The sequence below is a fragment of the Cervus canadensis genome, chromosome 4 (assembly GCF_019320065.1).
Source record: "Cervus canadensis isolate Bull #8, Minnesota chromosome 4, ASM1932006v1, whole genome shotgun sequence".
NCBI lineage: Eukaryota > Metazoa > Chordata > Mammalia > Artiodactyla > Cervidae > Cervus > Cervus canadensis.
Window position 1 is genome coordinate 85,728,092 of NC_057389.1, and position 12,900 is coordinate 85,740,991.

Sequence of the window (12,900 nt, forward strand, 5' to 3'; positions counted from 1 at the left end):
CTGGTCCAGGTTCTAGCCTCAGCCTGAGCCCAGCCCACACCTGTGGATGATGACCCTTCCCAGTGGAGGACCCAGGTGTCCTAGCACAAGGACAAACTGAGTCTCTCAAGTCCCGTCTGCATCCCTGACTCATAGCACCACCAGGAATAACAAAACGGCTTTGGGACACTAGGTTTGGGGCAGTTTGTTGCAGGACAACAGAAAGCCACGATGTGAGGATGCAAACGGGTTTTTTTGACTTTTATTAAATCCTTACAAAACAGAATACAAAATTCCGGCATTGACAGTTGGTGTAAAGGAAAACTTCTGAGCTGTATCAGCTCACCTGGTAGAGTGGAGTTAAAGTGCTTGGATGTTTTTCCCCCACTTTAAAAAAATCTTTTTTTTTTTTTTTTTTACACATCTTAACATTGAAACACTGCTGTACCCCCTTCCCCCAGCGCCGGAGCAGCCTGAGAGCCAGGCTCATTCACAGTAACGGTTCTGACCAGTCCTCCGGGCCTCACTGTTCGAGACAGCGGGGAGGAAGTGGATGTCCCACCTTTGGATTTAAAAAAAAAAAAAAAAAAAAAAGCGGCTCACAGCTCAGCTTTCCCGAGTAAAATGGCCATGGCGCCTCGCAGCGGGCGAGAGTCCGTTTGTTTTTTTTTTTACAAAAAGGCAGAATTCTCGGTTGCAAAACATGGAATCACAAATGGGAGAGAAATGATGGTGGGGGTTGGCCTCCCCACCCCCGGAGTCTTTGGAAAGGCCAGTCCACAGATCCGGCGGGCGGGGGCGGGGAGGGGCGGCGGCCCCCACCAGCCACCTAGGACTGCGACAACCTCCAGACGTGGGGGGACCGCAGAAACGGCGCCCGAGCTCCCCACGTCTCGAACCCCTCCCCCCACATTCAAGTATTCTTCAAGAACAGGGAAGGGAAGTCAACTTTTGTTTTAGAAAACTAACGAAACAGAACGAACGACTAGAAGCCGGATCGGGGTACCCTCAGAGGCCGGCCGGGACCCCGGGGACCGCCTGCCGGCGCCCCCCCACCCCCTCGCCCCGGCAAAAGCCCGTGTGCACGTAGAAAAGGAAGCCTGTGTATTGCATAGTGTCTCCTACCCGAGGGCCCAGGCGTCAGATCGGGGAGGGCCCAGACTCCCCAGACCGGCGGGTCACGCGACAACGTCTGACTCGGGCGCGGGCGGACGGGGCAGCAGCTGCGGCCTTTTCCTGAAGATGGGCGGGGCAGAGACGCCGCCCGGGGCAGGGGAGGGGGGGCTGACGGGGCATCCACGCCGGACCCGAGGGGCGGCCGGGCAGGACGTGGCCGTGGTCAGACTGAGCCCTGAGAAGGGGCACTCGGGTGCCCGGGTCTGGGGTCCGCGGGACCCCCACGTCGGCTGACGGGCGCCTGTCCAGCCCCTCCCGCTTGCCCTGGCGCCCCCCTCTCGGGTGGGCAGTCCCCAGTGGAGGGGCCAGAGGAGGGCCCATCAGCTGCAGCTTAAGGTCAAGGTTCGAGGGAGCCCCGATTGTCAGTCGGCGGGAGGGGGTGGGGGTGTCCAGCGGGCGGTGTCACTCCGCCCTCCCCGCCCCAGGCTCCGCTCCCGCGACTGCGGAGACCTGAGAAGCCCCCGGCCCCGCCGCCCGCCAGGGTGTCTGTGAGGAGGGAAGGAGCTACCGTCTCATCCAGGGGAAGTGGGGGTGGACCGGTCCCTGAAAACACCGCGAGGGCCGGAGAGGGCGGCGGGGCCCCGCCCGGCCCGGGAGACGCCACGCCCTCCTCTCCTGAGTCCCGCGGGCGGAGGGAGGGGCCTTCACAGTGGCCGAGGCGTCCCGGGCGGGGCGGCGGGAGGGCCCACCCGGCCGCGCGCCCTCAGCTCTCCTCCCCCCAGCCTGCTTTGCTTTTAACACCATTGGAAGGGGGGGTGGGGGGAGAGAAACAGAAAAAAAGAAAAAAAAAAAACAACCAACAGCAAAAACCTTATATAAAAAGACCCCCGAGCTGAGCAGAGCGCCTCGGAATCCAGCCGGGAGAGGGAGGAAGGGGAGGGGGTAGGGGAGCCCGCTGGTCAGGGCGGGCGGGCAATAGCTTAAAAAATCTTTTTAGATCTGATGGATGGGGAAGGCCTATGTACAGAGGGAAGGAAGGCGTCACGCGTGGTCTCCCACCAGGACCACGGGGGCCGCAGACAGGCTGGCGCGCTGCCGCCGCTGGGCCAGCTTGGACTGGGAGGGCGGGGACAGCTGCAAGCAGCGTGAGGTAGCTCGGATGACCACGGGCTGGCCCTGCTCCGCCTCCTCCTCCGCCGCGTCTTCCTCCCGCTGGGCCAGCTGCCGGTTCATGGCAATGGCCTCTGCCGCGAACGAAGTGAGGTCTTTGGCACAGCTGTTCCTGGGGACCGGGCGGGGGTGAGGGTCACCAGAGGGAGAAGTAGCCTCGCCTCCACACCCCCCCCCAACCCCTGGGCCAGTGCAGTACCCCAGAGGAGGGGCCGCAGGCCTAAGAGGTCCCAGTCTCCGACGGGTGGGTGTGGGGCTGGGGCGGCAGTGGGTTGGCGCCCCCCTGTAGGCACAAAAACTCTGTACCTGATATAAGGCCACCCAAGTCCCTGCCCCAGGACTGAAAGGGTTTTTTACATCTTAACATTTAGCGCCCCTCCTGGACTTGGGGCTCCCCGCTTGGGGCCTCACCTCTGCAGGACCATGGGCGTGGGCAGGGTGTTTTCCGGGGCGCACTGCAAGGAGACAGGAGAGGCGAGGTTGGAGAGCAGAGCCCACCCACCCCCTCCCCCCAGCGGGCCGCCCGGCTGACTCCGAGAACACCAGAGCACAGGGGTGGTGAACAGCTTCACCACCGGTAGCCCGCCAGGCTGGGGGCGGGGCCTGCCTCTCACCACAGCTGCCCCTTCCAGATGGTTCCCAGCTCCTGGAAGAGGGTGGGAGCCCCTTCCACCTTGAGTCTTTGCTCCCCATGGTGCCGATCTTTAACCTAAGCACCTATCCCCTGGAATGACCACTGGGCAGAAGACAAAGACATCGCGCTTTTCCCAGACTGGTGGGTAGAGAGCCTGGGCCATTGGCAGGCCATGAGTCTACCTTGGCTTGCTACCAGACTGCCACCTGGCTGACCTCAGCTTGACGCTGTTCCAGAAGAGGTGGCCCCAGCACCTCCTGGACACAGGGCTTGGCAAGGAGGAGCACCTGCAGTGCAGCTTGAACTTGGCCAGCAGGCAGTGGGGGTTTCCCTACTGCGCCCTAGCTCACTCTGGGGCTCTTCGACCCTTGCTCTGAGTAACCCCGGCCCATCGGCAGAGGCTGGATGGAGGTCTGAGGACTCCCACGCCGCCTGGGGCCCCCACTCACCCCCTGCACCCAGGGGTGCTGCAGGACTTGGGCAGCGCTCAGCCTCTGCTTGGCATCACGGACGAGGAGCTTGGAGATGAGGTCTTTGGCAGCAAAGGAGATGTGGGCCCAGTCCTTCTCTGGAAACTCGTACTTGCCCTCCTGGATGCTCTCAAACAGCATGTTCTGGAGGGGACACGGGGAGAGGGGTCAGCTGCAGCCAGCAAGGGCTGAGGCCATGTCCCCAATGCCTGGATGGGCAAGCCCAGACCTGGAGCAGCACCCCTCCTCCACCACATCCTGTGTGACCTGGCCTGGGCTTAGAGTTAGGGAAAGTGTTCTGAGCTCAGCTAGCAAAGCTGGGGCACTGGGAGGCTGGGCCAGAGAGTGGCTTCCGGGAGGCACTTGGGCTCTGCTGGAGTGAGCTGAATCAAGGGGAAATCAGGCCATGACGCCTGAGCCTCAGGTGGTCTGTAGAATGCTAGAACCTGACCATGCCAAACCATAGGCTTTGCCTTACCTCAAATTCCTATCCTCAGGCTCCCAAAGAGCCTCTGGAAAGGCAGCAAGGTAAGGCTGGCAGTGGCCTGCTAATGTGGCCAGCGGTTGGAGGCGAAGCCCTAAGGGGTGCTCAGGGGTACACGCGACAGAACCTGCGGTTGGATGTGCGTTTGTGTGCACACAGGGCAGCCCTGGGGGATGCACGAGCCGGTCCCCAGGGTGGGGGGTAAGTGTGTACATAGACCAGGCCTTGGGGTGCACCAGGCAGGCCGCGGTGAAGGTGCACAGCCTGTGTGTATGAGTGTGTGTGCGCGCAAGCCGAAGCAGGCCTGGCGGGGTGCTGGGGGAGGGGTGCACAGCAGGCGGCCCCTCGCACCTGGCAGGCGGGGCAGGCCTCCCCGCGGTCCCAGCCGCAGTCGCTGCCGCAGTGGCCCACGAAGGGCGGGTAGCCGCTGAGCAGGATGTAGAGGATGACGCCCAGGCTCCAGAGGTCGCAGCGCTTGTCGTAGATACTGGCCTCCTCGCTGAAGGCCTCCACTACCTCCGGGGCCATGTACTCCGCGGAGCCGCACTGCAGGCGGGGGCAGGGCGTTAGGGCCCGCGGAGGCGGGAGGGGGCTCACCGATCTGGACTTCCTGAAGCCCGTGCCCGACCAATCAGAGGCTAATAAAGAAAACAGCCCCGCCTTCGCTCTGCCGACCAATCAGAAGCCACCGAGGGAGCCGGACCCACCCCCCACCCTCACCCCCACCCAATCAACAGGTGCCGGGAGCACGCCCAGGCTCACGGAGCCCGCGACTGCGGCCCTGCCCAGCCAATCAGCGGCTGTTGCTAAGCGGAAGCTCAAACTTTGAGGCCTCAGCAGTCAAGCAGGATCCGCACCTTGAGGTTATGTAACTGCGGTCTGGGACCGGATTCGGGACCATTCCCGCCCCCTCCGCCCCTGCCAGCACTGCCCCTCCTCGCAGGCCCTCACCGGGGTGAGCAGTTCTGGGGTGGAGATGGGGGAGCAGTCCCCGTTGAGTTTGATGCCACTGCCCAGGTCAAAGTCGCAGATCTTCACGGGGGACACCTGGGCGGGGTTGGAACAGGCTGTGAGGGCTGGATCCTGGGGGCCTGGTCCGAAAAGAAGGCCGCCCCCTTCCGCGCCCCTCACCTGGTTGGGGTGCTCACAGAGGATGTTTTCCGGCTTTAGGTCCCTGTGGGCGATGCCTGCCGGGAGAACCAAGAACCACCAGGGCTGGTCAGGGGTGGGTGGGCACGTTTTTCAGGAGTCCTGGGCAGGTGGACGGGGTGCAAGGGTGGACACTTAGGACCCCTGGGGCAGGTGGCGCGGCCACCCACCTTTGTTGTGCAGGAAGTCCAGGGCACTGGCTACGTCCTGCACCACCACGCTGGCCTCCAGCTCGTTAAAGTGCCGCCGCTTGTGTATGTGGCTGAGAATGGAGCCTGGGCCAGACCATGGAGAATACACAGGTGTCACCTCCACTGCCCAACGCCCAGCACCCACCCCACCCTGGCAGGGAAGTTCCCACTCTGGTCTCTTTGAATCCAAAGTCCTTCAACCTGAGCTGGGGCCGCCACCCTGGACCCCCCAAGGTCCCTCTGATGGGCAGGCCCCCTGGAAGTTTCTCCCTGGTGGCCCTGAGTCCCCAGGCCCATCGGGATCCAGATAAAAATTGCGCCAGGCCCCACGTACCACCCCGCATCTTCTCAAACACCAGGTAGAAACGGTCCTCCTCCTCGAAGAACTCAATCAGCTCGAGGACGTTCCTGGGGTGCAGGGCAGAGGGGCAGGGGAAAGGTTGAGGCTTCCTCAGGCCCGCAGGCAGCCACAGCCACAGCCGTGCCCAGGAGGGGTGCACCTCCTCCACCTCTACCTGCAGGCAGGAGGCATGGGCCCAGGGCCATGGGCCTGCTTCCACCTTGCCCACCTTGGACTGTCTGGCTTGCCCACCACTGGGCCCACCCAGGACACAGGGCCTGGCACACAGTGGGTGCTCACTAAGTGGCCACTGTGGGTGATGAGAAGGCTCTCAGGCCCATTCATCCGCTGAAAGGTGGCTAGGGGCCCAGTGCTGTGAGGAGGCTAGGTCACGTTACCTGTGTCCCTGGCACTGATACAGCATCTCCACTTCCCTGAAAACCCTGCTCCGAATGTGGCCCGGCTGCTTCTCAATGATCTGAAACAGCCGGGGGTGGGGGGGATAGGGGTGGTGAGGACAGATACACATACAGAAACACAACTGGAGCAGCTGGATCCTCCACAGCCCACCAGAAACTTCCCCTGGGTCACGCCTGAAACTCATCAGAGCTTAGACTTTTAGGCTCTGGAAAGCAGAGCTCTCCCATGGGGGCCCAGAATTTACCGGAAGTCAAACTGTGGTGTCAGCACAAACTGGGGGCAGCGTGTCCCCAGAGGCCTCCCAGGAGGGGTAAACATGGCAGGGGAGGCAGAGAGGAGCTGGAGCTCTCCTACTGGAGCAGGCCGATTTGGACCTGGAGCCCCTGCAACTTACACCTTCAGGGCAGCAGGTTCTTTAGACAAGGCACCCCCCCACCCACCGCCCGGAGCAGGAGACTGGGGGCCACTGTGCTGACTCACACCCGACCCAGAGAAGTAGAGATGCCTGGGGCACCTGGCTCCTGCCAAGCTCTCCTCCTTGCCAGGGCACCACATCACCACATCTTGTCTCCCAGTCCCATGCTAATCTGGGGGGACACCCCCAGCACCTGCTGGGACCCTCTTCCTAGGCTGGACCTTGGGCTCCCTCTCACTGGGTGGGTGGGCAGGCTTGGTCACCAGCACGCTCGGGGCTCCAGCCCACCAGCAGCCTAGGGGAACGCCTATGGTGTGTTCTGCTGGCCAGGCTCCAGTAGCAAGCTGGCACCATGTCCACTGGCCACTGGGCCTGGGCCGCCACCCAAAGTGCTGTCCCACCTATCGAGTGACAGATACCCCTGCCCCACAGATTCCAGGGGTTCCTTGACACAGTGCCACCAGTCGTGCCCTTCTGGAGTTAACTGAACCTCATCCCATCTCCTGGGAACGTGGCTACGGCCCCCACTCTATGGAGGAAACAGCAGTCCCTCTCATGAGGGGTATGGCCTTCTGGGGTTCCCACCCAGACACCTAGCCTAACGGCTCCCTGCCTTGGTCTCCCTGTCCGTCAGAGTGACAGGAGCCAGCCTTCCCAGCAGGGCCCGTAGAAGGGAGGGTTCAGGAACCCCCCAACTATGAAAGTGCTTGATGCTAGGTGTCCAGTCCTGTGGCACCATCATCCACCTCACCCAGGCACTCCCAAGGGGCGGGGACCACAGCCACCCAGGTCACCAGGCTTCCACCAAGGCCTGAGGTTTCCAGCCAGTTCCGCTTGCCTTGGAGTACCTGGCCCTCCTTCCTGGGCAGCCAGCCTCTCATGACCTCACCCAGCCCAGATGCAGAGGGTCACGAGGGAAGCCTGGAAGGCTTCTCAGAAGGTGGGGTCTGATGCCTGGCCAGGCACACAGGCTGCGTGGCCACACCCTGGGTCAGGGCAGCACAGGACAGGCAGGAGGCTCTCACAGGCCTGCCCTGGTCTCCCCAGGTGCCCAGCTCCTCAGACTCAGAGAACAGGGTTTTGATCTCTGTATCAATGCCCAGAAGCACTCCTTAGCCCTGGGACAGGAGCCTGGCCCAAATGACCCAGCAGGTGAGCACTGGCTCTGACTGAACCCCCAGGTCTCGGCGACCCCCCGGCAGCAGGTCCTTGGCCACCTGTGCCAGCATGCCACCCCTGGTCACTTCTCACCTGGACTTGGGGGCTCAGCCTGGGCTGACCTAGATTCCCAGGGGTGGCCTGAGTCACCAGCCTTGGGGCCATTTTTAGACACTGGTTTTCCCTGGCTGCCAGTCCGGCAGCTCAGATGCCAGCTCCCTTCCCTCTGCCACCTCTGGTGGTGCCAGACCCCGGCGCTGCTGGGGAGAGGCAAGGGGCGCGCTCTGGTGCCGTGGGCTGGCTCACCTTGACAGCATACTCCTGGTTGGTGATGAGGTTGATGCAGGTCTGCACACGGGCATGGGCACCCTCCCCAAGCACGTCCTCCTGCAGCTGGTAGACATCTGTGGACCCGGCGGTGGGAGTGAGAGCCTCCCTGGGCCAGCCCATCTTCCCAAAGCCCCCACCCGGGCCCGCTCCACTCACCTTCAAACTTGCCTGAAAAGCTGTCAGTGGCCCGGCATCTCTTCTTCTTTTTGCCTCTCTTCTTGGCATCAGGGATGTCGATGGGCTGGCTCGTGGGCATATCTGTGCCGGGAGGGCCAGAGGTGAGGCCCACCCAGTTCAGGAGGCAGTCCAGCCCCCCCGCTCCACCACCAGAGACGTGCCCTCCCCTCAGCCCCTCACCAGGGCGGGTCGGGCACTCTGGGCTGAAGTCAGGCTCCCCGTGGTGGGCCTGGTCTAGGGTGAAGGCCAGCTCGAAAGGATTCTGCCCCTGCAGGAGAGGAAAGGACAGAGCTCAGGCCTGCTCCCTATTCATACACCGAGGGACACAAAGCCTGGCTTTGCTGGGCCACCAGAAAATTGACCCTTCACCCCCCACCTGCAGCCATCAGGGCCTATACAGAGGGGATGTGGTACGGGAAGAGGCCAGATGCAGGTAGGGAGGGAGTGTCGCTTCCCAGGCCAGGCCTGAGTTACCGTGGGGCCCAGGCTGTGTCATGAGCCTTGGTCTGTTCACCTGCAGGATGGGGCCAGCACCACTACCTGGCACAGGGATCAAAGGCGTGGGGCAGCCACTGGGAAGGACTGAGTCACTGGCTTCCCCGGGTGGGGCTCCCAGCCAGGTGGCCCTGCCTGCTTTCCCATGGCCTCCTGGCCTCAGTTTTCCCCTCTGCGAAATGGGGTAGCACAGTCTCCTTTGCCTCACACTGTCCTCTCATCCCCGCTGCACCTTCTTGCCACCACATTGCCTGTGATGTACCCCCATCCCCCAGCTCTGCGCCTCCTCTCCTGCTCTGACCCCTGTCCTCATCTGCTTTCAGATCCTCACCACCATGACCCATGCAGGGCACAAGGAAGAAGTGCCTATGGTCTCCCACATGAGCACTGGCTGCTACCTGCCAGAAGGGAACCCCTCACAGGCCCCGGTGTCCAGCTAAGGAAAGAGCCCATGTAGCAAGCAGGGGCCAGCTCAAGATCACCCCCGACAGCCTCCAGGTCCTCTGCAAGGGACCTTAACCCGGGAACAAAGGCGGCTGGGGTTCCTCCCAACAAAAGACAACTGGGATAAATATGTTCCTGCAGAGCAGGTTGAGCATGATGACTGGCAGCCATGCCAAGGCATGAGGGTTGGGACGCTGAGGCCCACCAGCTCCTCTACGAGCTTGCTCTCATTGAGCTCCACGAGTCAGGGTGGACCAGGTGGCCAGGGCTTCAGGTGGGTATGGGGGGCCTGCACACACAGCCATGGTGCCAGCCCTGAAGCTGGATGACTTGGGTCAAGTTGCTGCCCCTCTCTGGACCTTGGACCAACTGGACCCAGGGCTTTGGCAGGAGGGCCATCTGACAGAGAAGAAATGCCAAGAGACCCTCCAGGAACACCCAGGGGTCTACTGGCAGAAGAAGCCAGGCCAGGTTCCTTCAGACAGGAGGCCGGGAAGCCAGTCCAGCAGCAGAGGGGCAGGCAGAGGTCAGAGGGAGCGGCTGAAAAACAGGCGTGGGCTCGCCCGGACTCCCCACCCGCCTGCAGATAGTTGCTAGGAGGCCCAGCGGGCGGGGGCGAGGGAGGGAGGGAGCACTGCAGCCAGTGTGAGCGGGCTCAGCCACCAGCCCCTGCCCTGCCCGCCCAGGGCTCTGGCACCCATAGGGTCAGGGACACAGCTGTGCCAGCACTGGCAATCACTGCTCCGATAAGTTGGCACCGGGTGACCACCTCCACCGGGGAGGGGAGGAGGGGTGGCACTGTGGGGGTGATCAGGAGGGAGAGTGGACGTGAAGCTCGGGGCCAGCAGATCCCCACCAGCTACCCCACCCCGGCCTACTGATCTGAGCACCTGTGGGGAATCGTAGGACTACGGAAGGGTGCAAGGACCTGAGAGAACCTCTGGGTCCTGACCAACCCCCTGCCCCGTCCTAGCCTCCAATGCAAAGAGCTGGACCCTGGAGAGACGAGATGGCCAAGCCACCAAGATGAAGGGACAGCAGGCCTGCTCCCGTGTCCTTGTCACCATGTGCAGAGGGCTGGCGGGGTGGAGTTGGGGGGGAGGCCCACGCCTTCCAAGCCTCCACTTTCCCATCTTAAAATGGGGAAAACACATCAGAGACACCTGGCAGACCAGGGGAGCAGCTGGAGGAGACGCTGAGAGTGGCCAGCCCTGGCCACCGAGAGGGCCACCTCAGAGCCAGGACTCCCTGCCCAGGGTCCCTCCAACTCCCTTAGGGCTCCCACAGTCCCACCTCAGTGCAGGGCTGTAGTGTGGCCTGCAGAGGCCAGTCTGTGCTACCAGGCAGTGTGGCCAGACCAGGCCCAGGGCTGGCTGCAGGCCTCCAGTCAGCAGGCCTTGGCAGGAGGTGGCTGGAACCATCCAGAAAGTTCAAGTGTGCTTTGGCCACTGTGCTGGGCCCCACACGCTGACCCCATCTTGGCTCCCGCCCAGCCCCCAGAGGGGACAGACCACTACCAGGGACGTCTCTCGTCCACCCTACTCCCGCCCCAGCCCCAAACACTTGGACATGCCAAGGCTGGAGCTGCTCTGGGAGGCAGGGGGAAGCCAGGATGACAGGCGTGTGGGCAGGGGTGGGGCGCTGGCCTGGGACGCTGCCTGGATGGGCTGGGAATTTTAACCTAGTCTCAGCTTGCTCCTCCTACCCTGGTTGCAGTTCACCTGTAGGCACTGGAGCTCAAGCGTACACATACACAGACACAGACACACACACACCCAGGTCCTGCGTTCTCTACAGGGCAACAGGTCCTTGCCCAAGGAGGCCCAGGGAAGCCATTACATAACCCAGTCAGTGGGGTGGGGTGGCCATTGACATCACTGCCTCCCCAGGGCCAGGCCCTCTGGGGCCCCTGCCTAACACCTGCCCGCACCCCCCAGACTCGCTCATCTGAGACCAGAACTCAGCTGCCACAGCCATGGGGCCGCGGCAGAAACTTCCTGCTCCGACAGGAAATAGCACTTGGGCCTGGGGTGTCTGGGAGGTGCAGAGCTGGGAAGGCATTCAATCCACTGCCCCATTCTGTAGACCACCCAGGAGGGTATCCTGGGGACTGCAGCCCTGTCTGGGGCTCCTGGAGGAAGGACCTAACAGACCCTCCCAGACCCTCCCATGACGCTGGGGACAGGACTGTGGCTGCTGACTGCCCCAGCAGTGCACACTCAGCTGGGGTCTGCAGGGGACACACAGCCAGGGGCCCTCATGGGCAGGGGCCCCCCAGTTCTGCCTGGGATGCTTGGAGTAAAGACCCCAGAGGCCCCAGGGCACTAGGAACTGACTGTGGCCTACTGAACCCCTCCCCATACCAGCACATGCCTGGCTGGGGTCTTCAGGGGTACACATGGGTAGGGGCCCCACAGACTGGGGAGCTCCTGGAAGAAAGACCTCACAGGTCCCAGGGTGCTTGAGACTGGACTGTGGCCCAAGATCACCTCCCCTCCAATGCATACCAGGCTGGGGCAGCCCCAGGCAAAGGGTAAAGTTGGCATGAGCCGCGGGACCTGGGGGCGGGCTCCGAGTCCCACCATCGGCCTTTCCGGTGGTCCAGCCCTGGGCGCCCCCAAACCGACCTGACCCTCACCTTGAAGGAACGGTGGAAGCCCTGAAGTTCGGCTGTTTTCTTCTGCACCATCTTCTGTCCGGGCCCCGCCAGCGGGGGAAGGGACGTGGGGCCCGGGGGGGCGGCCCGTAGGAGGGGGGCGGCAGGGGAGGGGACCCTGAAGGCGGGAGCAGACAAAGGAGGGCGTTGAGTGGCCGCGGCCGCCTGCGCAGGGAGCCCGGGCCAGGGCGGCCAGGCTTCGTGGGGCCCGATCCCCGCACCCGGGCCGGGGCCGGGCCGGGCCGGAGTCGCAGGGCCACACTCACCGGGGTCGGGCTCGGGCCGGGGCCGCAGTGCCGCCGCCCGAGACGCGCAGCCCGGACCCCGCTGCGCGGACCGCGCGGGGAACAGCGCCGCCACCGCCGCTGCCACCACCGCGGACTCCTCGGCCTGGGCCGCCACCGCCGAGAGGAGCCGGGCGCGTCGCGTCGCCGCCGCCTTTATAGACCAGGCTCGGCCCCGCCCCGACGCAGACCCCACCCCTCTGGGCTCCGCCCATGCGCACACGGCAGGGGCGGGGCTGGAAGGCCCCTCCGGCTACGGGGCGTGTCTGCGCGCCTGCGCCGTGCGTGGCGCGGGTCTCGGGGCGCGGGACCTGGGAAGGATCTTGGCTTGCTCGGACAAGTCTCCCGGAGGCTCGGGGAGACCCGCGGGACCCTGATTCTGAGCTGGAGCCCGGCTCTGCCCTCTGGCAACAGCCCTAGTCTACCGGTCAGGGCCTAGGATGCACTGATTTCTATGGGCAACACGCCTGCTCTAGAACCTGCTATAGCTCCCACTTGGATCTCTCGGCTCTAGGATCTGCCGTGGCTCTCTTTTTCAGCTCCCGGATCCTGGCCCCAGCTGTCGTGCAGGCGCACTAGCTGTCGTTCAGGTGCACCCCAATAGGCTTATAGGCCCAGCTGCTTCCCCAGGTTGCTCCCCAAGAGTTCATCCAATTGTTGACTGGGAAAGGGGACGCAGTAGCGGTTAGCGACAGATCTGTGAAGAACAGTCTCTCAGTCCTGCAGAAAGGAACATTTCCCTTGACTGATGGAGAAAAAACCCAAGAGGTAGGGGTGACCAGGACAGGAGGCAAAACACAGCCCCATTTTGGCTGGAGCCCTTGACCCAGGCTCTGAGAGAATGAGCCAGCTCTCCACCCCTGCAGCCCTGCCGTGCATGATCCTCAGAGCCCATATCTGGACACGTGGTGTCTCACGTCTGCAGAGTAGACTGTCCTCCCTCTCCTCCAGGCCTCAGCCTGTCCACTGAAGCATACGTGCATGCATG

At 63.3% G+C, this 12,900-nt stretch overlaps 1 protein-coding gene across 3 annotated transcripts; it reads right to left on the reverse strand.

The window, feature by feature from the left end:
* Positions 1-237: 237 nt before the first annotated feature.
* Positions 238-12,055, reverse strand: MKNK2 (MAPK interacting serine/threonine kinase 2). 3 transcript variants are annotated; one of them, XM_043466044.1, is made up of 14 exons: positions 11,895-12,055; positions 11,611-11,746; positions 8,214-8,301; positions 8,025-8,114; positions 7,833-7,930; positions 5,932-6,011; positions 5,528-5,601; positions 5,173-5,277; positions 4,985-5,040; positions 4,805-4,900; positions 4,205-4,399; positions 3,349-3,513; positions 2,677-2,720; positions 238-2,377 (listed from the first exon to the last, which is right to left on the reverse strand). In XM_043466044.1, exons 2-14 carry the CDS (start codon positions 11,659-11,661, stop codon positions 2,137-2,139), a joined length of 1,383 nt encoding a protein of 460 aa, XP_043321979.1. In that variant the 5' UTR covers positions 11,662-11,746; positions 11,895-12,055; the 3' UTR covers positions 238-2,136. The 3 variants fall into 3 exon arrangements, with proteins under 3 accessions (XP_043321979.1, XP_043321977.1, XP_043321980.1); XM_043466042.1 differs by having other exon boundaries at positions 8,013-8,114; XM_043466045.1 differs by lacking the exons at positions 7,833-7,930; positions 11,611-11,746; positions 11,895-12,055 and having other exon boundaries at positions 8,013-8,114; positions 8,214-8,305.
* Between the last annotated feature and the right edge of the window lie 845 nt (positions 12,056-12,900).

Bases quoted from the DNA above. Each gene is read 5' to 3' on its own strand.
- MKNK2 (XM_043466042.1), bottom strand. From the start codon at position 11,661: ATGGTGCAGAAGAAAACAGCCGAACTTCAGGGCTTCCACCGTTCCTTC. The intron at 8,115-8,213 runs GTGAGGGGCTGA...CTCCCGGCACAG, and splicing joins AGAGTGCCCGACCCGCCCTG to ATATGCCCACGAGCCAGCCC. The intron at 3,514-4,204 runs GTGCGAGGGGCC...TGTCCCCTCCAG, and splicing joins AGGCCTGCCCCGCCTGCCAG to AACATGCTGTTTGAGAGCAT.